General features: G+C 48.5%; 1 protein-coding gene across 1 annotated transcript; it reads right to left on the minus strand.

Moving 5' to 3' along the window:
• Positions 1-13,689: 13,689 nt before the first annotated feature.
• On the minus strand, positions 13,690-20,300 carry LGALSL (galectin like). Its single transcript, XM_084283272.1, has 5 exons — positions 20,150-20,300; positions 19,887-19,958; positions 19,646-19,734; positions 19,039-19,216; positions 13,690-16,322 (listed from the first exon to the last, which is right to left on the minus strand). The coding sequence occupies exons 1-5, from the start codon at positions 20,180-20,182 to the stop codon at positions 16,179-16,181; spliced, it is 516 nt and encodes a 171-aa protein (XP_084139398.1). The 5' UTR covers positions 20,183-20,300; the 3' UTR covers positions 13,690-16,178.
• Between the last annotated feature and the right edge of the window lie 5,089 nt (positions 20,301-25,389).

A 25,389-nucleotide genomic window follows, 5' to 3' on the forward strand; every position in this document is an offset into this window, starting at 1 on the left:
ACTTGTCTCAATTTCTCTGCATGTATGGAATTGTTTATAATCTAGGCCACAGTGTTTGCTGTCTGCTCTGTCAGATGCAAGTCAGCGGTTTGGGGGATTTAAGAGAGACTGATGGCGACTCACAATCAGTTTGCACGCCAATGGCACTGGTCCAATTGTCCAGTTGTGGAATGTTATATGAGCAGCGCAGATATAATTATATCCAGATTTGGCTAAAATCCATATTTTATCCATATTTATCCATATTTTGCTGCAAAGGGGCTTGTCTCCTCCGGCAAGAAATCCCCCGGGCAGAGAGCATATCTCAGTTACTCACTGTTTACTCCATATTGGGTGGAATTTCCAACAAATCCTTCTCTGTGGAGGAGCCAGGACGCAGGACCCTTGCTAGCGATGCAGCTATCTCCAAAAATCAAACCAGTGTCTGCTAGCAGCCCATCTCACTTAGCAAACATTTCATCCTATGAGATGATTCACGCTTCTCTGAGCAGCAGCGAATTCCTGATGGAAAACCTGTTGGCAATAGCCCAGCTTCTTTGAGGAGCAGAGGCTCCTGTGTGTACCGTCACGTGGGAGAGCTGGAGGGAGTTTCGGGAGCACAGCGGAGTTCTCCTGCTAGTCAGATGCTCGTTCTGCCTGTTCAAAGAGCTGGTGGGATGTGAACCAGCTTTCGTTCCCAATTAACGTAGGCATTTTAGCACATGACTTCTCTGCGTGTAAATGTCTCCAGATGCAGTTGGACAGCAGGTTACACTGGGAAGGTTTTTCCACTCCATAGCTCCATCAAGACGCTTAAATTCCCCTACGGGCTGAGAATTCAGAGCCCCGTGTTACTTACACAGCTCTGGGCTTGGTGACTGTTTCTACACAGCTACTAGCTAGGCCACCCCTCCGGAGAGCCCCCTTTTCTCAGTCTGACAGAGAGATGAGGACAGACAGAGCTACAGCTTTGTGCTACCTAGCCGGCTCAGGGCGCTCACCCTCTGCACAGCACGACAAAGAATCGCTGTGCTCACGTTTGCCTTAGGGCTGGTTTGCTTTTACAGAGCTGGGCCAGTTTCTTCTGAGTCAGATTCTGTTATGTGCAAGCTGCTGTAGTGCCTTTAATTCGGTTAGGAGTGGATCAGATAGGGCTCTTCTCCCTTCACAATTATTACCTTATTGCTCTGTTTCTTAATGTGCGTTGTGGTAGCATTGCACAGCTACCAGCGTGCCCCAGGGCCCAGCGCAGTGTCTGCGGTGCGTTTTTCTCTCCTGATTGTGTACGAGGAGCCATCACAGCACTATAAACTTATCTCTAGAGTTTCTCGAGACTCATTCTGCCTGTGGGGAAGCTTCACGTGTGAAAAGTGTCAGGCCTGGGTTTTCCAGGGATAGGCTGGACCGTTACATCCCGAGCTGAAAAGACCTTTTCTTTTCCTGCACAGAACTGATGCGAGGGGGCAGGTGGCTGTAGGTCAGAGCTGTGTAGGACCCCAGCCTGGTGCTGCCCTAGATCAGGCTCCACATCAGCCTCCAAGTTTCCTTTAGGAGCCATAATTTCGTTAGAGTGAGTATTGGTGGTGAATGTGAGTCCCGTGGAGGAGAGGAAACGATCTCTGCAGTTGTAGCAGTGCTGGCATATGGAAAATACGCAGCATTTGTGTGAGTTTTTGAGTGCCCATTTTATTCCTCTCATTCCTTCTGGCTGATCTAATACCTCGGCGTTGAGTTCAACCATTTCACATCCTGGAAAGCAAACCTCACCACGACCACCACGTGCCCTTCTCCAGTGCACAGAGGCGCCGTTTGCATTTTCCATTGCACTGCTGGTGCTCAAGTATGGAAAAAAACAGAACCACTGTTCTACCAAGGCACTGCTTGCTAGAAGAGAGGAAACTCCCAAGGGAGAATAGGGGGTAAATTGCTCTACTGGCAACTCTACTGCTCTACTCTAGTCATAGCTACCTCTTGCACATAGGTAGGCTTCTGACTCACTAGCATTTAAAACATTTTGAAGGTCAGGAATAAAGCTGTGTGCATCTGCCTGCGTGTATTTACACTTATCCTGCAAAGGACAAAAAAAGCCTACTTTTTTGGTGATTAATAGTGTTTGTCTGCATGAAGATGTTTTTTTGTTTTGTTTTCTGAGGCTTTGGTGTGTGATCTTTTAGAGCTAATGGGCTGCTCCTGTGTAAAAGCCCTTCACAGGATACTCCACAGGAGCCAACTGCAATTAAAACCCAGAAAACTGCGTCTCTGTCCTTCTTTGACACCTCCTGTGGCTTGCTTTTTCTTTAAACTATGTCCATAGTGCTGTCAGTCTGTCAGAGTAGGACCACAGTTGCCTAAATCTTTGCCTTCAGAAGGTTTAGCCTGTTCCTAACTGAGTTAGGAATCTGTGTAAATGCTGTCTTGTATCTCTGAAGTCGTCAGGTTTAACAAAATAAATTAGATGAGTGTAGCACTGCCTATTTCTGCAGTCCATCAGAGCCTTTTACCCCAAATCTTTGTTCAGTCTTTAGCTGGGCAGAGTAGACAAGGCATTTGAAGAGAGTAAGAACACATCAGGACTCCTGAGTTTGCCTAAGACTGCATATAAAAATAATATTGTCTTAGAAAATGAAAAGCCCGTGTCCTGCATCTGCTGAGCAAGGGGTTTCATGCCCATGTTTTTTCCCTGGGTGCTGGCAGATTGGCAGAGCGGGATGCAGTCTGACTGAGGCTAAATAAGCAGCTGGAGGGCTGTTATCTCTGTGCAAAGAGACGGGCCTGTTCCCTTTCTGTTTTCAGGCGGTCTGCCCGTTCCCTCTGCTCTGCAGCCTTACGGGAGGGTGAGCACGTTCGCACACATCATAGCACTGGTGCTAGCGGAGGCTGAGCCCAGCAAATTATTTCCGTCTCCTTCCCCCAGAGGGAGGCGGTCACTCAGTAATGAATACCTGGTATTTATACCTCTTGGTAAAGCACCCTGAAACGCCTGCCTGGCTGACTTGTAAATAAATCTGTGTGGCCAGCGATCATTCACACCGCTCTGGCGTTCATCCATTTTGCAGGGATAGGATTGAAGCTGTGTATAAAACCAGGGACCCTACACAGCTCAGCTCAGAGTTGTCTGCTCCTGTAACATCCGTGAAGTACCAGCAAAGATGAATCTGGATCTCTACATGTTTTTCTCTGCGTTTAGGAGTAGGAGACCACCAGTGAATGAAGGCTGAATGCCGCAGCGTTATTAGCATTCCTCGTGCTGTTTGCAGCCCGCCAGCCAAGAGCTGTTCAGTCGCTCGGTTTCTGAGGAGGTGCTGTTCTGTCTTCTTTCGCATGCAGGTGCTAAACCGTTCAAAAACAACTGGGATAAAAAAAAAAAAAAATTGCCCTGTTCACTCTGAGCAAAAGGATTAACCTGCTCTTTACAAATATAATTCTGCTTTATCTGGTTTTACTTTTTGTGTAAAGGGAGGCACGCTGGTTTCCTTTTGCTGCCTATTTCTGGCAACCCAGGAAGCGTCTGGTTGAAAGCCACTGAGAGCTCCTGCACCCAATAATTACTTTGGATCTGGCTAGTAGGAAGCTCTGCTCTAAGCAATATGGAAAGTTAGTAAAATAAATAAGGGTCACATGTTTGTAGAGCCTTCTTCACCTTATTTAGCATTCCTAGTTGATAAGTGTATTGTGTTCCGTACTCCTACACGGAGAAGCTGCTTGCATCCCCTGTGGGATGCTCAGGAGGGATGTGGTACAGGTGCACATCCACTCCTTCCAGGGCTTCTTATTCAGAGCTCCTACCAAGCGTGGCAGGACAGGTGAACCCCTGTGGAAGCAGAATTGCAAGTGTCTGCTTTGTTGTGTGAGTGATGCATAACCCTCTGCCTTCAGCACTGAAAGCCTTTGTTGTGCTTCTGCTCTCTTAGGGTGGTAGTTTCCTTCCTATTAGCAGGTGCTTAAGGAAATGTCTGAAGTCACGTATCTGTGGTTGTTTCCAGCTCTTCTTTTTTCCCTAAACTTCAAACACCGCAGGTGTGTGCGGGCGTGAAGGGGACATCAGGCATCTCTCTACATTTGGCTGCTCCGTCCAAGGTGAACGTCCTCAAGGACCCTTTTTAGACACTGGAGCTAGGGCCTCTGGAAGGCCATTCAGGGCATCAAAACCAGCCGTGATAAATCATCCTCTGGAGGAGCGTCTCTCTTTCCACTGCCTATATAGGGAACCCACAGAGACCAGACTCAATTACCGCGGCCGAAATTAGACGCTGCAGAAGGTGGCGTGAATCCCCCCCTCAGTTTCAGCTACTACTCACCCATGCCAAGGCTTCCCGTTTCCCCACTGATGTAGCCACTCCGCTGGCCTAAGCAAAAAAGCAGCCTTTGTGGAAAATTGTGTATTAAGCATCAGTCTTTATTACACCAAATAGCTCTCTTAAATCCTCACCCTGGGAAGCTGTTGACACATGTTTGAGTCACTCTACCACCTTCTCCCCATAAACGCGTGTGTAATTGTGTTTGTGTATACTAGTTACATGTTGCTGTGGAAGTTTTGGCATGCTGATATGTATCTGCACGCCAACCATCACAGCCCGTGGCTTCGTGGCCGTATATGGAAGTTCACCTGTGCAGATATTCATAATTTCCCTCTGGAGCTGCTTGAGAAGAGGACAAGCGGAGCTGCTACGTGCAGGAGACGGGTGACAGTCTCTGGCGGTGAAAACCGTGGCCTCCCCTTGGAAACCTGGCTCACATCACCCCAAAAGCCACGAAGGACATTTCTTCCTGCCGTGCCCTCCCTAGAACAAGGCGTTCCTTGTGGCGCGGTACGCTCTTAGAAGCCAAATCTGGCTACTCCCTTCCAGCACTGCAGGTAGAATAAGACAGCTCAAACGCAGAGGAAGCAACAAAATTTATTTGGAGGCTGGCCAGAGGCATGGGAGCAGGCTGAGGAGATGGAGTACCGTTTGGTTTCGTGCCGTGGCTGTACAGATCGAGTGTCTAAAATCCCTCGTGGGGAGCGAGTGACACAGAGGGAGCCACTGGCTGCAGTTAACTGAGGGGTTTCCTGAAGGCCAGGTGTAGGAAAGCTTGAAAGCACACATTGCGGCATAATTAAAGGCTTTTCTGAAATGAAGATAAAACTTGATCTGCAAAGTCTGTACGGCTGAATTTCATGTTGTGCTACACCCCCTGCAGTAGGCCTTTATCTCACATTTACATCGGGATGTTAGGCAATCTGCCACCACCTACAATTTACTTTGACTGTGGTGACTGTTAATTCTTCCCGGGTAGGTTGAAGCCATGTGCTAAAACATTAGAAAAGTTTCCTGTCTGGTATTTGGTCATTAGGTTGAAAAGGACGGTGTACCTTGAAGAAGGTGATAATAAACATGATGAAAGTGTATAGAAAGCTAAATGATACTGAGAAGATAGCTTAGGGTCTTCTCTTTACTCGCCCACGTATTAAAGGATAAAAGGGCACACGAAACAGAAGAGTGGTGCGTTGAAGGTGGACAGAGAGTTTCCTTTGCACACAATTCATAATATCAGCAGGCATGAACTTAACAGGATCGTGAAAAAGAGCAGGCATCTAATAACCTCTGACACCAAGCTGTCCTACTGCAACAACAAACATATAAAATTCAAGAGTACTGACCAGCTTTCAGACCAACTGTACGTGAATGAAGTAATGCTCTCTGCTGCAGCAGCCCTCGTGCTGCCCTCCAAACCGAATTCCAGTTAGCAGAGCCAAAGACTGTGAACTATTTGGGCTGCCAGCTTTATCGTGCGTGACAGTCACTGGATGGTCTGGATGTTCCTGCGATGGTCTGTGATCTGATCATCAGTTTATTTATGTTGAATACAGCGACAGTCCACTGGCCTGACCACGGGCACAGGTCACAATGTGGCTGAAAACGAAAGGGAGATAAAGGGATGGAGAAGCAGAAGATTTGGGACGTTCTGTCACTTACCTGTATTGGCTGCTGAGTGCTTCAAGTGTGCGTTAGTGATTTCTTCTACAAGTGAACCCAAATTGTACTCTACATGGAGACACTTGGGTTGGTTTTTGCTGGAAATGTTCCGACCTTCCTCCGTCCTGAACAACTCCTGTCGAAACCAGACCGATGACGGGACTGTTAACCTGGCTAATATTATTTCCAGACAGTCTGAAGCACTCTTCTGTTTTATGAGACGTATAAATGCTTTACAAGACACATAAGTTCCCATCAGATGTTGTTGCACAGCTGCTTCGCACAGGCAGCTCCTGGCTACCTTCCAGCTGACTTTGCTTAGAGGCAGCTCAGCCCTACCAGCTGCGTGCCCACATCTGCACAGCCTTACACTTTTGCAGTCTTGCTGAGGTTTACTGAGCACCCACCAGCAGCAGAGACCCATGACCAAATCCTTGAGGGCTCTCTGTAGATGGCTGTCAGTTCTCTTTCCTGACAGAAATGTGATTTTGTGCTTTATGGGACCAAGTAAGGCAGGAGAGATGCACCCTTGGACCTGCAAGTGCATCATCTCTTCATCGTGGAAAGTGATTTTTCTTCTGACCAGCTTCACTTTCACACGGACCAGTGTGAGCCACACAGCTCCCAGGATACTCTTAGAGGCCCACATGCTGTCCTTGTCAGTTGCTGAGCTTCTGAGCTGTTCATTCGTGCCCTTTCCTCTTGCCTCAGACAGTGCAAGGATTGCTGGCACTGCCCAGTAATTCATCTGCTGGCATTTTAATATGCATAGGTACGATCATCCGATTGCTACCATTGCTCTGTGGGAATCTGCGTCTAAAAATACGCCAATCTCTGCTGCCCTCCAACGCATGCATGAGATAACATACCATGCTCCCTGGCTGCTGGTGACACACAGGATGAAGGTAATCGATACAGTTGATAATACAGCAAGCCAACAACACTCGTAATTACCACTGATTTCTCTTTCACTTAAAAAGCATCATCTTCCAGCCTGTGTTACCACAGCTTCAGCCGTACAGTGCACTCAAACGATCATGCGCTTTCCCTGCATGAGCTAATTAGAATCCTGTTAGTTTTCCTGAGAGCAGCTTTTGAAGAGGACAGGTTTATTATGGGCACCCTAATCCAGTTCATGCTGTAGCAGGTGCTCAGTTGCTGTCAATCAATTATCAGTTTGGTACTTCCACTGAAATTGATAGAGATCTACCTGCTTGCATCGCTCAGGATACGATGCTGTGTTTTGTCTAGGGACCATCTTTTGAGTGCAAGGTGCAGCAAACAACTCCCTGCTAAGAAACCTGATCTTCCATGTTGCAGCCTCTCTTCTGCATTATTTAAACCGCAGGCTAAAGCGCTGTGAGGCAGTGGAGGCTGCAAAAAATAATGTAATGCCATTCAAGTTTCGCCATTTAAAAAATTGTATTTTGTAAGAATTTTGCATTATGAATAGTCCATCTTAGCTCAGAGGATGTGCGTGGCATTACTCAACCTTACTGTCAGATATTCTGGCCCAAATAATGTCTGCCTGAGGAGTGAATGGGGGACCTGGAAGCCTGAACTTTCCTGTTGTAGCCAGAAGTCCTAGCACTGTGACATGAGGTGTGTGCAGATCAGTGCCTTCCAAGTTACAGCAGCGATCTCTGAGAAGCTCTTGTTATGCCTCTGGGCTTCCCTCTCTCTGCCCAAAGACTAAGAGCAGTAATACTAAAGGAGGCAAGGAGCATTCAGGAATTAACACGAATTGTAAGGTTTGTCAGTGCTTTGAAGTTCTTCAGTGAGTGGTGCTAAGTAGAGTATCCCTTGGTTGGTGTCAGTAAAGGACACATAATGCTCTGCAGCCAGCAGCCACAGCCCATCCTCTGGCTTTGGGGTTTGCGGTAATATTTCTTTCTCATGGAGAGGGCCTCTGAGAAAAGGCAGTGGGAAGGACCGGGAATGGATGTGGAAGCTCTGTTCTGTATCCACTCAATAATACAGAGTTGCTCACAGCCTCGCCTCTCGGGGTCTGTGTTTTAGCTGTCGAAGCTCTTTGTATCTCTCTTACAAAGCTGGGGTGGCCTCCATGTGGCTGTTATACTTCCAAATTCAAATATTTTGTTTTCCTTAGGAGACTGCAATTAATCTATCACTTTCTCAGTAATGTTTCTTCTAGCAATGGCCCTATTCTGTCCTTACTTCTGGTCTGGATCTCTTCTAGACAGTGATTATCTTTCCCATTACACAGAAAATTTCTTAGAGAGCAGCTAGGAAAGAATCCTCTTTGCCTCTTGGAGCATGCGGTGCCAGAGCTGCTACTGTAGCTTGTCATTCATTACAACAATGTCAGCGCTGGCTTTTCTCCCTGCACAAGGGACCAGACGAAGGCATTGCCACTGAGCATGACTTGAAAACCTCCGGCGTCTCCACCAGCACTTGGTGACAGCCTGTTCTGCTGCAGAGCCTCAGCTCAGCCAGAGCAACACCTGCCCACAGCCCCTGGGCATCAAGGGAGCATCTCTTTGCTGCTAATATCAGCTTGTCTAGTACTAAAATCCTCCTCTTTTCTCAGCCACCAAGATTTGCCGTCCAGCTTCTAATTTCCCAGGCTTTTATTCCTATCCTTGAGAGTCATGAGGAAGCCCTGTTCTGCAAGCCCCAGGAGTCAACGTGGCTCTGTTTCGCTGTCACTTCTGAGTGCCAGGAGTGACTTGCACATCTCCTTCAGCTGCACAGGGAGCTGCTCAAAGACACCTCCTTCTCGGGGTCTTTCACAGAATGAACCCCCGGCATAACAGCCCTGGTCTCGCAAGGCACCAGTGTGGAAACTGAAGCCTCAGGATGAGAAATGTGTAACCCTTGGAGAATGCAGGAGCCGACGTGATGTTTCAGAGCCAGCCTCTATTCTTAGAAGAGTGGTGAAAGTCATCGTTTAAAAATAAGATCCGCTGCAGTGCTAGCAAAGAGTCGTATTTGTGGTATTCCTGTGAGTAAATCCCTCAGCACGGATTGGCTTGACTTCAAGATCAGAAACACTTCACCAGACTGAGGCCCAGCTGTGACGTGTGCCCGCTGCCGATCTGAATGGGAGAGAAGTGCACGTGGCACTTGTTACACAGGTGCCCAAAGCTCACCCCTGTGGTTTGCTTGCTATTACAGGTCAAGAGGAGAGCTTTTCAGGGGCCTCTGTAAGAGTTGGTCCATGCCAGCAATGAAATTGTGTGTATGTATTCCCTGTTTTGAAAATCCCCCCAGGCACTTAGCTGCTCCTGTTCTGCTGTCAGGCGGGGACTAGGTGCTGCCTGTGCACAAGGCGGATGCTCTGCCAAGCTATAGCCAGGCTTTGAATCTTGCGCAGAGGCCTTTCTAACATGCCCTTGCCTGAAGACATCAAATGGGTGTGAACTGATGCAGCGAGGGAAGTTTGGGGCTCACATTCAACCTATGTAGGCATACCAGAGCCCTTTGAGACGTGCCTCATAAGGGAAGCTTGCACTGGATTTCGTCTGAAACAGGACAAAATTCAGAGTATTTCTGAAAGGGGATATGATGTTATATGTCTTCCAGCTCCAACTGAGTGCCAAATGTAAAAATCCAACCCCCAGAAACAGCAACCAAGATTTACTCTAAGGAGAACTGCACCCCTCAGGTGGTTTGTGTGCATCCATACATGCAATTTCTTTGTCCACGGTGAGTGTAACACACGTGAATTTTACCAGGGAGTTCTTTGCTTGCTGGAGGCATTATCAAAAGACCATAGTGGATCGGGTTTTCTCCTGTTCAGCTGGAAGTTGTGTGCAGAAAGAAAATTCAGAGCACTCCTGAGGTCACAGAGCACAGATCCTGCCAAAGCTCTGGACACAAGGGAAGGCAAGGTGAATTTGCACCTCTGTGACCTGACTACCTCTGAAGGAACTATTGAGACTGAGCCAGCTGTCTGCACAGTGGCAAGGCTCCCTCCTTGAGAGGCTGTACTTGGCTCCTCTGCCCAGACTCTGTGCTGGGGCATTTGGAAGCACCTGTGAACGTGAAGTCTCATCTAAAGGCCATCGTGGTTACTGGGAAACTCCCACTGGCTCAGGACTAAGTTGGTGTTTCCATTTGATGCAATACAAATTTCTGGCTGTTGCGTGCATTCCTATCTGTCCTCCCCATTTCTGGTTTGTATTGACATCACCTAATACTATTTTTATCTTTGAATCTCTAGATGTCTTCACATATCCCCTTTTGGGACTGTGTGCAGTAAGCAAAGGGCCAAATATTAGGCTGTGAGCAGGGATGGCCACAGATCCATGCTTGTGGGGAGCACCTGATTCTTTTTCATTTTATTGGAAGAAAAAAGGCAGAGCTGGCTATGGTCAAATCCCCTTCATCTGCTACTTCCGTGCTGTTTGGATTTTGAGGTTTCACTCAGAAACCTTGCTCATTTCTTACAACTGGATGGGGACTTCCTCTTGCACTTACTCAGGTCAACGTGAACTTTAGCTAGGATCATGCCAACAGGTAAAACCTTGGATCCCATAATATCATGTCTGGAGCTGATCCCGTGGTTTCCCTTACCACATAACCACTACCCACGAACCCAGTCCCACCAGAGTGAACTCTTTTATCCTACGCAAAAATCATCAGCCATCTGCATCTCCTGTCCCGGCTGTAAGGTCTGAGTCGTGCCTGTAAACTCTTGGGATTTACACTGCCCGGTGATGTCAGTGGGAGGCTGGCAAGTTATTCTTTCCTCTGAAAAGTTGACTGTTCATTTCTGCACAGAGCATTTCATTTTGCAAGGAGTTTTACACAAGCTGTGATACATTTTTCATTCTGAAATCTCACACTACAGTTTTATGAGGGAAAGAGTTAGCTGTGTCTGAAAAACAAGAAAGAAGCCGAAAATTAAGTAAATAGGGTGCATAATGAGCATTAATAATTAATATAAAAGACAAAAAACAAACACGGTGCAGATTTCACATTTTATTGTTATTAAAAATTATGAAATTGGCACAACACATAAAAATAGATCTGTGGTGAATGATACACGTTACTATTATTGCCAGGTCATTTCGTGCACACCCTCACTTCTTAAAATCAGGCAGTAATAAATATAAAACATTTCATCAGCTGTGAAACCAGTGTGACTGCAGCAGGGAGAGACTGGGCTTTCTGTTGACGCTACTCAAACAGATAATGCAGGCAGAAATCGTCCTCTATTCATACTTAAAAATAAATTAAGGAGAATGAAAACAACAGATTTTTAGAGTATGCCCAAGCTGAAAATAACTGGAGAGGAAAGGCTGGAAATGCCCCTTTTTGCCAGACCTTTCTGCATGGAAGTCAAAAGGCATTTTGCCACGGACTCTAAAGGCAGCAGGATGTAGCTATTTGTTGACAGGCAGATGGAAAGACGTAGCAACAGATTCTAGGGAGGACCTGTGGCAAAGCGTGAGTTTATTATTTTGATGTTGCACATGCTACTGAATCTCCTCGTTGTAGTAATTGTGCATGCTGGTAACAGCAGTGATTGCTGGGAGGAGTTGGGAGGGTGTATCAAAGCCAGATAAAAGCGTCAGCAGCTCATTTTTTTCTCCCCGTTTGGGTTGGCCTTCCTTCTAACCCCACACACCATTCATTGCAAAGCAACTTCTTACCTGTTCACTTCCCGGTCCCTGTGAGAAAATCAGAACAAAACCTGGCAAAAAAAAAATCTCACCAGGTCACTAACTGTTCCTAGACTTGGGTGGCCATACAAAGAGCTCACAGCGAGCATTTAGGGCTGCTCTCAGCCTGACTCTTGTTCCTCTCAGTTCCAGGGGTGCTAGGAAGTTGCTTAGAGCTGCCACTACGTGGCTCAGCAGATTGCTGCTCTGCAGGTTTCTGCAGAAAAAGGGCACGGTAACCAGTTTCAGCATGGAAAGCAGCATACAAGCCCCAGGACAGGTACACCGCTTGAGTTTTTCTGGGGGAAAATACCCTTGTAGCATGGCTACCCCAAAGTTTCCCTGTTACTTATTTAGGAGCCTCCTTCAAAGAAGGCAGGTAGGGACATGAGCCAGCTCCTGCCTTCCAAACCTGTCAGCAATGCTGATTTTTGCTGCGTGTCCCGCTCTGGGGTTGCAGGAGCTTGTGGCTAACAATGTGTCCAACACCCAGCCTGGGGAAACCCTCACACAGCTCCACAGCTCCTCTTGTCTGGCTCTGGAGTGCCCACGACCTCCCCCTAAACTTGTGCTCCATTAGGACTCCAGCACATCACACTGCCACAACCCTCCTAGCGAACCTGGGAGCGCTGTGGCTACTCTGCTCTCATTTCCTCCGTGCTGAATGTTTTTAAAACCCGGCAGATAAAATCTCGGTGCTGCTCTCCAACAGGAAAATCTCAGGGCTTCGGTCTCAGCCTCACTTCAGGAGAGTGACAAGGGTGGAAAGCTGGCACAGCAGAATGGTGAATCAGGCTCTCTCTTTGGTTTTCAGGCTGTTTACTCAAAACAGCCCTTGAGAAAGATGCTATGCCTCGAGCAGATGTTGCATTCAACCGGTTTAGCAATATTACGCCTATTTTTTCCCAAGCTAGGCAAGGAGGGGAAGGAGAATATAATGTATGTTAGTGCAAGTTCACATAGACAACACATGAATATTTAGTACAAAATGTTCTTTCAAGGTGGGGCAACCATTTCTAGTTGTGACACAAAAAAAAGGTATTTGGTAACATTTTCAACAACTTGGCTGTGAAAAAGCATATAAGTGGAATATGTTTAGACACAGACTACCTCACATCACCCTGAAGTATTCGAGGCTCTTTCTGAGTAGGCAAGAAGCTCAATATTTCTTAAAAAAATATGACATCAGTTTAATCACAGCCAATTACAGACATAACTAAGTAATTTGGTGGTTTTTAAAGCTATGCTAAATTGAAGGATTTTACTCCACACAGGTTTTACCTATTTGAGACTTGTTTTACTTCAGAAATAATTTCCTTATTCCGAGGAAACCAAGGAAGTATTCAACTAATAAATTCTAACATAAAATTTTCAAAAGTTGTCTACTGTGAAACATTTGTGTCTACTGAAAAACATTTTGAAAACCTGTCCCAATTTGACAACAGTCTGATTTCAGGTCTGGTAGGGCTTATACGCAAAATGAAAATCTGAATAATCCCTAAATTCTGGAAACAGAAGAATTCAGATACAAATTTTGCAGCACAGTCTCCCACCTTAGCCGTTTTGATGTGGCTTAAAGTCTAACCAAACAGAAAGATTTAAGGCCCCAGTTTTCTCTGACTTACACTGCACACAGAAGCGTTCAGCAGGAGCTCCTGAATGCAGTTCGCCAGCGTAAACCAAGCGTGGAACAGCCCTTGGCTTCACAGACATCGTCCTTCCTGCCATAGCCTGGTACTGCCCAAGAGAAAAAGAAAAAGGCTTCCAAATTTCTGTTAAACAGACAAGTAGATATGGAAACCCTAACTGTGACTTTCTGCCCTCTCCTGCTCCTGGTGCAGGACCAAACGGGTGTGCCCAGGCCAGCAGGTGGGACCCCAGGCCCTTGCTGCTGACAGGGACCCGTGTAGAGCTCATCCCAGCATCCCTGGCCTGTCCTTTGTCCTGTGCCAAGCCCCCGCAGGACAGCATTAGTCCTCGGGCTGCACTAACCTACCGCAGCTACCAGGAATCCCCAGTGGCTGAAAGTTCAAGTCTGCCAACCCCCTTATTATGGGCTACAGTAAGGGCACGGAGGCAGAATCTCTCTTGGCTTTGTGCTGTCTCTTTTGGTTTTGTGCTGCAGCAGGGTCAGGGTGCAAATCTCTCCAGCCTCTTACTTTTTGGCCCTCTGAACTAGCAGGACAGCCTCAGGCAGCGCCACCGCATGAGGAAACCTGGCGTTACCTATACAGCTGGAGACAGCAATAGGCACGGTCGGCACTAAACATCTCCCCAAACAGAATTCATCTTCTGCCTGTGTCTGCTTTGGAAACTGCAAACCATGTCACAGCTGGAGAAAAATCCAAACAGCTCATGTAGAAGCACCTTTCCCTTGGATTTTTATTATCGTCATTTTTAAGAATATATTTTGTACCAAAACACTGTCAGCATTCTTTATACAATGGAAAATGACACAGTCATCATGAATCATGTAAAAGAGTAAAAACAGAGCAAGACAACATTTCATACCAAGGTTCAGTCTGGAGTACAAACAGAATCTGATGCACAACTTAAAAGTCACACACCAGATAAAAAGATCATCTGGAAAACAATAGATTCTCACTTAATTTGGAAAAAAAGTCAGGAGACTTCAATGTTAAGGCTAAAATTTTAATTTTTACCCCTCGTTTTGTAGGTGGCAGCCTGATTCTTAACTCACTCACACCAGCACCGTCCCCCTGGCTTTACAAAGAGATTTGCACTTGCATGAAGTAAGAATCAGGCTTCTATGCCTTTGTGCTCGGAGGACTCTGATTGACCTCAACAGGCTTTGGACTAGAGCCACAGTTGGAATTTCAGCTTGCAGTCTAAGGCTTCTTAACTGCAGGCCAAATTAGCGCAAAATGAGGCTTTGCAACTGGCATTCTACCCTTCACTTTGGATATTCCAGTTCTGGTTGCCTTAAAACCCTTCTTTATTGCAAGTTTCATATAGTTCTGTTTGTGAGATATTTTTTTTATCTCTCTCTCTTTTTTTTTTTTTTTTTTAAATACAGTGCTACAAAGGATGTTTTTGTATTCTGTGTCCCTATATTACATGTTTTCAAAATTGCCTAAATATATGTTTATATCATGATTATAACTACTCAGAAAGACCTGCTGTAGTCTACTGTGAGCAGCCAAGGAAAAAGTGTATTTAGTCCTAAAGACGTCAAGAAAAGTGGTTGTGTTCATTTATAGTGTAGCGCAATGACTGTGTTTATACAGCTATACCTACTATTTAAAAAGCTACTTGAAAAGTTATTATTCATGTGCAGTAGCTGATTTTCAAGCATTAATAACTTGGCTGTCTAGACAAGTTTTAATTGTCATATCAAAGGCCGAATATGTTCTTAAACGAGTGCAAAAAAATCTCCCATCTCCCCTGGAAAGAGGCTGGTTCTCTTGCTGAGCTAAGAGACTGCCAAATGTTTCTTCTCAAGTTATAAAAGCACAGCTAAAACTACAAATCGGTTGTTTAAACTTTAAAAACAGATCGACTTTAACTCAAACCTATCCTGTGCAGCAAAGTTAGTAAGCCCTGAAAAACAGTTTTTAGTGAATATGCAGAGCTCCCCCCACCAACTACCATGCCCGCATTTTCCCAGGGCCTAGAGGGCTCCATTAAAATGTAACTAAACGTTCGATAGGAAACATGATTTTTCAAGAATAATACGTAGAGCTTGCCCAAAGAACCTAAGACATTTTGTACATTCAAAATGTTTACATTTTGCTGTTCTTAACGATCAGTAAGATTGTTCATTTTTACCAGTACATACAATGATTATAAATAAATAAACTACAGATAAGCTTTAAAAATCGTATTAACAGTACATTGTGCAAAAACTTGTAACAATCTACATTCTAGGCAAATACCCTGACTAAAATATACAGGCTTGTGTCCTGACACCCTCATTCAGTTTTTGCACAGTCCTTGGACCAAATCAGCAGCTGGCAGCAATCAGCGGAATTCCATCCCAGGCCATGGAGGTTAGCTGATTAACACCAGCAGAAGATCTCACCCCCAGGGGTGTGCAAAAATCCCACAGAAATCAATGGGAGTTGTGCTTGACTAAGGACTAAGCAGTTTGATTGTACCCCAGGGAAGTGGATAGGAGAGCTGCCATTGATTTCCGTGGAACCAGGCTCAGGCCCTGGGTAAGGACGTCAGCATGTGGCCCTACGTTGTGCTACACTACTCCACTTCAGTGCAGAAACAATATTTGCAAAAGAAAAACTTTTCGTCGGTGTTGTCACTGCTGTTCAGTAACCGCTTTTAGTACAGCGTTTCAGAAATTGCCTTTCTGGGAGATTTGAAAGGAGACTGCAAGTCTTTCTGAAGCCATTCCGATTTGATTATCCAGCACAGGTGGGCTATTTTGATCCAAGAAAAAATGGCTCAATGTCTATTAACCAACAGAGTTCTTCGTTAGGATAAACAACAGCCCAGTTCGTCAGCACAGGAGTGAAGAACTGCACATGGAAAAGGAACGGGGCAGCCTTCCTACTATAGTTGTGTCCAGAGCCGGCTGTCACTTCTCCAAATGGACGATGGCACCTGAGCCGGTTTGGAATCTACAGTCCTAACGAGTTCAGCCAAGTTTTGTAAGCTGAAGGTCTCCGTTTATCTTTATTGTGTCAATTGCTGACAGTGTTTCAATACGGTGGTAAAAATCAAAGAGCTGATGTCCATCCACAAATATCCTAAAACGGGGATGCTCACAAAGTATCTCAACCTGGAAAAAATAAAATAATGAACCGTGTTCACAACGTAACTGGGAAGTTATTTCACAGGACACAGAAAGCTGCGGATTAGCCTGTAAGTAGTGTTGGTATGGTTACATATCTTGCTGCTTACATGCTGTGCAACGAGAGGCCTGAGACCAACTTGCCCCCCTGACCCCAGTCACGCTAGGATGGATCTGCTGATATTTCACAGGAGCATTAAGCCAGTCTCACACTGTCCCAGAAGGGTGGACCCTGGAGCCCAGTCCCACCACTCCGCAGATTTCAGTCCCACCAGGGAGGTTTTGCCTCTCAGAAGAACGCCAGAAACAGATCCAAACTGCTAATCACAGGGGGAAGAAACTGTATCTCCAACCCAAATCTTGCACTCCTTGCTACAGATTTATTTTTTTTTTTTGCTCCAGAATGAGGGGGCAGTTCCCTCTGCAATGCCTTCCACACTTCCCTTAATTCACTGGAAGGGAGCGAACATGAGAGGAGGGCTCAGTTTGCCCTCCCCTCCCACACGCTAGAAGTGCACATACTCACACAGCTGCTGCACAACTAAAAAGCCTGCACCGTGGTGGCTGCACACAGCCTAGGACTGCCTGTTGGACTAAGGGCTGCAGCGAGGGAGATGCAGGATGGCTTGAATTCAGCCAGAGACTTCACACGAGGCACAAACCAGACCAGGGAAGGACACAGCTCAGCTCTCCTCCTACAGCCCTGGAGAAATGCTCTGGAAAAGCCACAAAGACTGGTGCCGGACCACCCATTTCGGACAGATCCGGAGATTCCTGATACTGGGGGCGGCTGGAGAGGATGTCTAACATTTAAGCTTTGCTGGAGCTGCCCTGCCAGGAAGCTGAGATGTGAAGGCATAAAATGTGCATTTGTTGTACAGGCCCTTGGAGACCTCCAGCTCTGGACAGGCTGAGAAGCAAATCTGCAGGGAAGTCATGTGTAAATCCTCAGTCGTTTCTAGAGGCTGCTAGCCTGGAATGAAGTGCAGCTTTCAGGCAGAAATATTACAACAAATAAAAACAAGAATGAGAGCCAATGATAAACTGACCAAGCCTAATTAGCCCGACTGATTGAGGGCACATCACGCTGGAAGAAGTGGCAGTGGACTGCCCAAAAAAACACTGCCCCACGGGGACCTGGTAGCACGCCACCTAACAGGGAAGAGCCCGTGCTGCCGCGTAGCTCTTGTGTCACTGCAGCAGGTGCATCCAGCCTTAGGCCTCGTTATGTAAAAGATATGGTTAGCCTCAACGCTGCTTACGATCCATTTTTACAGATCACCCTGGGCCACGCCAGAACGATAATTGAACTGGGTGACAAGTAATTGTCAAGAACACTTAATGGTCCTGCTTAATTTAGTCATTGAGAGGGAGACCGTCAAAGGTGCAAAGTCATCCGGGAGTCTAAATTCTGCTTGTGCATTTGGGGAAAAAAGAAAAAAAAAACAACACAAAAACAACTCCCCTCCTGCAGTACCTCACACTAAACGTGCAATATCGCTGCCCTCTGACGTTAGCTGTCATTAGTGGGACAGCCACAAAACAAGCTCTGGATCGTTTGTCCTGCTTGTCGGAGGGCCCAGCCACCACCCGTGGCAGCAGGTAGCGTAACCCTCGCAGCCAGAGCGAGACCCAGCCTCCAAGCCCTTTCAAGTGCGTTTCCCACGTGCGCCAAAGGGTGTTGCCAGCTCGGAGAGGAGAGTTTGCGGAGGGAAGTGGAACGCAACCCATCCACAGCAAAGCCAGGCAGCGACACCCTCTCCAAGCCCAAGCGCCTGGGGAGACAGTGAGCTTTTGGGGCTGGGGGAGATTATCTTGGGGGCGAGATGGATTAAGAGAGTTGGGCAGCTGGTCGGAGCGCTGGCATTCAGCAGAGGGGTGGCAAGGTTTCATAAGAGGGGCGGGGAGGAGGAGGGCTTTTCTGGGTCAGCCGCACGGAGAAGGCGTGCAGCCTTTTCCTCAACGTAGCCAAACCGCTGCGAGAGAAGAAGCCCTCTGCAGCTGCACAGTTTGTTAGTCCTGATTTGCACAGACAGCTCCACATCACCATAAACACTACAGATGGGAATCTGCTTCTAGGTCAACCCAGTCCATCCTCGCGGCGCAGGATTGCCACGCGCACCGTGTTCAAGTGACTACCAGCTTAAATTTGCCAGGGGATTTAATCCCAAGGTCCAGAAAAGAATACCTCCATTGCTTAGCTATTTAATCTGCTAACACAAAGGGCTAGAGCCAACCTCGGTGCAACATCCCCGGAGAAAAAGGATGAACACGAGCCTCATTAGCCGCGCTAAACTGCAAACACTACGTCCATTACAGACACCATCAAAACACGCGGCAGTCCCACGGAGTATTTACATTCTCCAGTAATAACTTGAGCTGCAGTAATAACATAGAGGCACTTTTTAATTTATAGCTATAAAACTAAGCTCAGGAAGCACGCTTCATCACCCGGCGTTACAACCTCCGCCTTGTCACAGCACCCCGCCATCTGTTTATAGCCCCGTCGGATCCGCCTGCGGCCGCGAGCAGCGGCAGAAGCGGGCCCTGCACAGCTCCTGATCAATACCAGCAAGCCGGCCAGAGACGAGCCAAAACCTCCCCCGAGATTTCACGAGAGGCAAGTCGCGTCCTGCCCCAACGCCGCTCGAATTACACCGGGTGGGAGACGGTGCGCGCCCGGTGCTGCTACCGGAGTACTCACCCTAAAAGGCTGGTCCGGGATAAAGGGAAAGTAGGGAATCGATGACTGCTCTTCCCCCCATTCTCCAGCCACGCACGAGTTCCTGACAAACTGCCTGTCGGTGAACACGGCCTTCAGCTCGATGGCTACGTCCGCGGGAGGATCTTCCGACTCCCCGCAGGTCAGGCTGATGCCAAAGCTGCAAGACACACAGAGCTGCTCGCATTCGGCCAGAAACCAAGCAGACGAACCCCAAAAACACAGCCGGGCTGATTGCTCGGCATATTAAAACCGTCAGCATCGCAGCACGGGGAGGGGGGGACAGCTCAGCTCATCCGGGGAATGCCTCGAAAGCTCGGCGGGGACAAGGACACGGCCATGGCACACGTAGAGGTGCGTGTGCTGCATCGATAAGCGCATATCTGATCCCAGGCCAGTCCTCTACCCCGGGTGAAATCGTGGGAAACAGGATCCCGTGCAGAAATGCCCCCTCTATGGGTCAAGGGAGAAACCAGCACGCTATATTTAAGATGATAAAAATAAGAAAAAAAGGGGGGGGACCGGGGTTGGGGGACCGGGGTTGGGGGACCCTCCTCGCCCCCTGCCCGGGCTCTCGCTGGGTTTTTACCTTTCGGGGTTGAGGTCCACGATGCCCATGACCAAGATCTTCTTTCCCGGCCTCATGCCTCCCTTGATGTGCCCGCAGAAGGGGACGATCTGGAAAGGACAAGGGGGGCGGCGGGGGTCACTCGGCATCGAGTGACCAAAACCCGTGGGGGGGGGGATTTTAGGGGGGGGGGGGGGGGGGGTGAAGAAGGGTCAAAACCAAACGGGGAAAAAAAAAGGAAAAAAAAAAAAAAGCGATTTACCAGGCGAGGGAAGTACACATCAGCTTGCACCGGGGATCCCAGCGAGTTGTTTAAATGCCCGTCCTCGATTTTCTGCAGGTAGAAAGGAGAGCGCTGAGGCCCCTCCCGGCCGCAGGTGCTCACCCCCGGCGGCACCGGGGCGGCTCCCCCCGGGGCTCCCCCGCCGCAGGTGGCGGCCGGGAGCGGCTGCGGCTCCCCCCCGGGTCCCCCTCCCGCAGCCCCGGTGCCGTCCCCGTCCCCATCCCGGTGCCGGTGGCACTCACCAGCGCGTCCCGCTCGGCCACGGTCCCCGCCATCTTGTGCGAGCGGCGGCGACGGGGACGGGGACGGGGACGGGGAGGGGGCAACGGGGTAAAGGGAGGGGAGCGGGGAGGAGCGGGGGGGAGCGGGGATCCGCAGCCCCGGCGGGTCCGGGGGGGCAGCGGCAGAGCCGGAGAGGAGCCGGTGACAGAAGTAGGAAGGCGAGGAGGAGGAGGAGGAGGAGGAGGAGGAGGAGGAGGAGGAGGAGGAAGAGCAGAAGGGGAGGTGGCCGGCGCTGCCTCGCCCGGCGGGGAGCGAGGAGAGCCCAGCCCCTTGGCCTGGGGGGAGCCGGGCAGGGCGGGGGCTGCGGCGGCTTCCTCGGCTCCGCAGCTCTGCCCCGGGCTCCCCCCGGCTGCAGGGGGGACGCGGGGACCCCGGCCCTAGGGAGGGCTCGACCCCTCCGAGGAGGCAGGGAGGGGATGGGGTCCCCCGGGGAAGGGGGCTGTGGGGTCGGGAGAAGGGCTGGGGGAGGCTGCGAGAGGGCCCTGCGTTTTGCTGAGCTCAATTCTTTGTATTTTCCTTTTACTCAGATCCCGAGTACCCCCCGCAGGAGGCTGGAGCAGGCGATTTGGGTAACTGTCCCTCGTGAGCTGGCCGAGGCCGAGTCCCAAGGGAAGCCCAGCGTTGGTGGGGCCGTTGTGGGTGGCAGCATGGCCCGTGGCATCAGGCAGCGAGGCTGTGTTTAGGGCTGCGTGTTGTTGGGCGAATTGCAGCCTCTCGGCCAAGTCATGCGGCGCGGCTGCTTTGAAATCCTCGCCGCAAACTTCTTAATGACATAAGCTAATTGTATAAGTCGGCCGGCTATCGATTGCTCATTACGGAGGGGGGAGCTCCTATTGACATGCACGTCCCGTGGTTGCACAACGTGACGGGCGTACCGGGATGTCCCTGCTCCCAGCTGTGTGAGCAGGGGGCTCCCAAGGACTCCCCAAATCCTCACAGACAGACCTGCAAAGCTGCCTCGGCCTGAGGCCACCAGCTCTGCTTGGGATGCCAGGAATCCCCTGCCTTCACCATAGCACGAGTGACCTGTCCCAGCAAGCATGCTGTAATGATGCTGTTGATGAATTTAGGGTCCAGGGGGGGATTTGGAGAGTTGTCACTTCCTCACAACTACGATGTGGTGGCATAAACATCCCTCCAGCAATGTGACACGGGACCTTGCACGTGTCAGCTGGCTTCCCTGTGCCTCCACTTAACCCATGCGTTGGGCTGGGTGGATGAACGTCGCCGTCCTTCCTCCGCCATGGCGCTCTGAGGATTAATTACTCACGCTGTGTAAAGTGCTGTGGAAGAAGCTAAGTCATTGCAATGTTTAGGCTTTCAGTATGACGGTCCACGTCTGTTGGGAAACGCTTCCCAATCACTAGGTGATGCCATTCGAGAAATCAAGAGCTACTGAGAGCAAGGAAAGATTGTGCAAGTGTTTAGATGCTTGGCTACTTTTTCAGTAGCGTCCACTAATTTGGCAGTGTTTTCATCGTTGGATGTCCAGTGGAAATGGCTCATCAAAGCTCACGTTAGTGCGTATAGCTCTGCTGGAAGTCACGTACAGAAGCCGTGTCTTCTGCAGCTGTACCAGCACAATTAGGCACGAAGGCAGTGGGGATCCCTGTGGCCCTGATTTTGGTCTTGAAAAACCACCGGGCTGTTTTCATCGTGCCAAAACATTGGGTGTCAGCCCTCACCACATGGAAAAGCACCTTCCTTGAATACTGAATCCATAAACAGCGCGGTAACGTGAAACTGTTGTGCATGGGAAATGGCCGGCTTGTGAGCGGTGAGCCGAGTGCCCTCACAACTTCACCACAAAGAGGATCCGGAGGGAGTCTGATGGTTCGTTCAGCTCTGGTGCGCCGCTCACCTCTGCCCTCACCAATGCTGATGCCATTGTGCTTTTTTGTGCTGGCCTAAGAGAGAAGGGGAGTCACCTGAAGGGTTTGCATTTTTATTTGGAGGTACGGTGTTACAGGATGCCCAGAGAGCTCTTTTCATAACACATCATCTTTTCCTCTGCTGCACAGGGAGCTGCTTTATTGAATCAGATTAAATTTATTGGACATAAAATCAGGCCAGCCAGTGCTTTGTGCCAAAGCTGGAGTTCCTGTGAGGAGAGAGGTCATTATTATGGCTCTGTTCTGTAGCTGTTTTTAATTGAACTTTCTCATTTTGGAATAATTAAATAGCAAGACTCGGCCATTTGGCCAGCTGCTTTGCCTTGTGTTTGTCTTCTTTGGCGTGTTTTCCAAAAACGAGCACAAATGCAACGTTTGTTCTGTTGGCCGTGGCAGGAGTGACTGGAACAACCTGTGGTATGAAGCTATGATGGGGGAGGATGTTCCCATGTTTTTGAGGCTGGTCTGTGCATTTCTGCTTCTCTGCAATGTTCTCTTCTCACCCTACAGCAACCCAGGAAGACACTGAAAATCCTGTTTGCACCACGGACAAGGCGAGGCAGCCAGAGCAGCTTTGCCCCCTTGTGCCACTGTCCTGCCTGTGTGGCGACTGCTCCTGTGGTTTCTTCTAAGGAGGTGTTCTCCAGCAGAAGAGGACTGCCTACCTCTGCATAGATCAGCACTCAGGGGAGTAGGGCTACGTTTCTGGGCAGCACTGTGCCTCCCATCCCTGGGGGAGCTTCCTTGAAACCCACTTTGCCCACAGGTTTTCCTCTGCAAAGGTCCATAGGGTGCGTGCCACCATCTAAGCTACTGCACTCACTTTTCTCAAAAAGGAGAGGTCTGAGCCAAATCTGTTCCCTCACCCGTGCAGTCCTGTTAAACCATCTGCACAGAATGGGCCCCGTGTAATATTTGCACCAACCTTCTCGATGGGGAAGGTCTTGAGGTTTCATGCTTGAGGGTCTGAGCTTGTAGGTCTGGTGGTGGAAGCTGGAGCAACGTGACAAATATTTGCACTCCACTGAAATAATGCCAACACCTAAGTCTCTGAACTTGACAGGTTGGCCAAGCACAAAGCCCCTTGTGGATTGGTACCCCCATCCAGTTCTGGGCTCGTACAGCTCTTTGCTTGGTGGAGCCTGGGACTCCTGAAATACTGAGAATTGGATAAAGATTAAAAAGAAGTGGCCCGGTGTGAACACCATTTGGGAACAGTTAATGATGTGCCCAGCCCAGCCACCAAAGCCACTGCTGAGAACTGGCAAACCCAGAACTTCATCTTAATCCCAGCACCTTGTATCTTGCAGCCACTCCCTTTGATGATTTAAAGAGGTGTATCTAATTCGTAGCTGGCCTTCACCGAGAAGGAATGCAGCACGATCGCAATTTTGGTGTGGTGTAATTACCCTGCCTTTCTTGCCCCATTACCACTGACACTGCTCTCCTCACGCCTGGCTTTATAGGCTGACTTGTACAACCTCTCGGGTTTGTTTTGCTTTTATAATGACGTTGGTGAGAAGATGGGAGGTGTTTGCTGGTTTCGTGGAAGCTTCCTTTGGTTTCTGGGTGGTATGGCACTCAAGTCCTCGTTCCCGTAGGACTGAAAGAGTTGAATAATATGATAAAGGAGAAAGTCTGGCAATAAATTCAATTCCAAGCGCAAAATAGTTCAGAGGAGTTTCTCCTATCAGAATTATTGAGGTGCTGATAAACAACTGGCTTCTTTTCTTAGACTTTGTTGGCTTTGCCACTGCAAATCATTGGGCAAAGGTCTAGGAGAGCAGACCCGACCTCATGTAAATTTGCCCTGCACAGAGGCCCAAGGCAGAGGTTTGGAGAGGGTAGTGCTGGCGGCGTGTAGGGCTGGCTGGAAGTCAGCAACGGGCTGAAGAACCAAGTCGGAGATGTGGACTTCGCTTGCCATGCAGCTTCAAAGAGCCCGAAGAAGAAGATTCCCTTGGCACTGTGTACCGAGACTAAAGGGCAAGGTACCACGTACCCGCAGAAATATTCACGGCCCTGCCCTCCCACACCCACCCACGGGAATCAGAGATGACAGTTAGCAGTACGGACAGCGCAGGGAGGGTGTCCAACGTGCCCGTGCCTTTTCACAAGTTAATGCTGGCTCATCTTCATCGATGGAGGAAGGAACCCAGGACCAGGAGTGGCACCCCCTCTTCCGAAGGCTTTCCGTAGTGTCTGACGTTTATTCAGATCATTTCACAGCTTCAAGTTCAAACTTGACATTTATTTAAAGTGGCTTCCTCGCGTCTCATTGCTTCCTGATTTATTCTGGTCGGAGTCTTGCCCTGAGGGTTTCAAGCCTCTTACTGAGCACGAGTCTGGTGGGGAACTCATTTTTTCTGGGGCTCTCAGTAACAGATCGAGTAGACCGGTGTTTAAGGAGATTGGCCCGAGTGAGTCATTTGATCGCACACCACTGCTGCAAGCCTGGTGCAGCACGCGCGTCCATCAGCAATATTTGTCTTGCAGGTTGTTTACTGGAGTCTGCACTGGGAGCCAAGGGTATGTACATAAAACAATGTCAGATAAGACATTGGTTGCGGGTTGAAGGTTGTTCGTGTTCAGTTTTCATCTCTTCTGGTCCCTTCCACAGGGAATAAATGTCCAAATGCATGGTGCAAACTGCAAAGTCATGGCAGGAGCTGAAGGCATCCCCAGGGGCAGACTGTGTTTTTATGGCTCGGAGGCTGGTCTTCCCTACTGTGGCTTATTTGGAGCTTCCTTCCTATTATCAGTGGACAACAGTTTTATCAGGAATCTCATGACGTTGGCTCTTTTTTCTTTTAGTTTCAGTTTTGAGTTCTGTGTCGTTTCACAAATGTTTTGTATTATTCATACATTTCTTTTTTTTTTTTTTTTTTTTTTTTAAGAGGCAATTTCTTGCTTTTGAACATGGAGAGCAATTTCAGAATGTGTCTACTTTCTGAAGAACGGAAATCTAGTGGGAAAAAGGACTGTTCTAGATGTATTTAAAAATGTTGTGATTTCCAGGCCAACCTCATGAATTTAAATGGGAGGGGGGTCATGGTCATGATGCATTATGCATCATATGTGCATCACATCTGCCAGAGGATGCAGAATAAGACTGCTAAAGGGCTTTTACCCGTAACTATCAGCATGTCAAGAGGTCTTTCTGTGTACATTTTAAAATTTTAGTGACTGCTCTATCTAGAATAGGCTTCCTGTTACTTTGCACGGTCTGCAGGACAGGGTGGGAGCTGTTTACTATTTTTAGAAGCTCCCCAGAAAATATTCTTCATTTATAAGTTACAAGACCCATC

The sequence above is a fragment of the Netta rufina genome, assembly GCF_964035555.1.
Source record: "Netta rufina genome assembly, chromosome: 3".
NCBI classification, from domain to species: domain Eukaryota; kingdom Metazoa; phylum Chordata; class Aves; order Anseriformes; family Anatidae; genus Netta; species Netta rufina.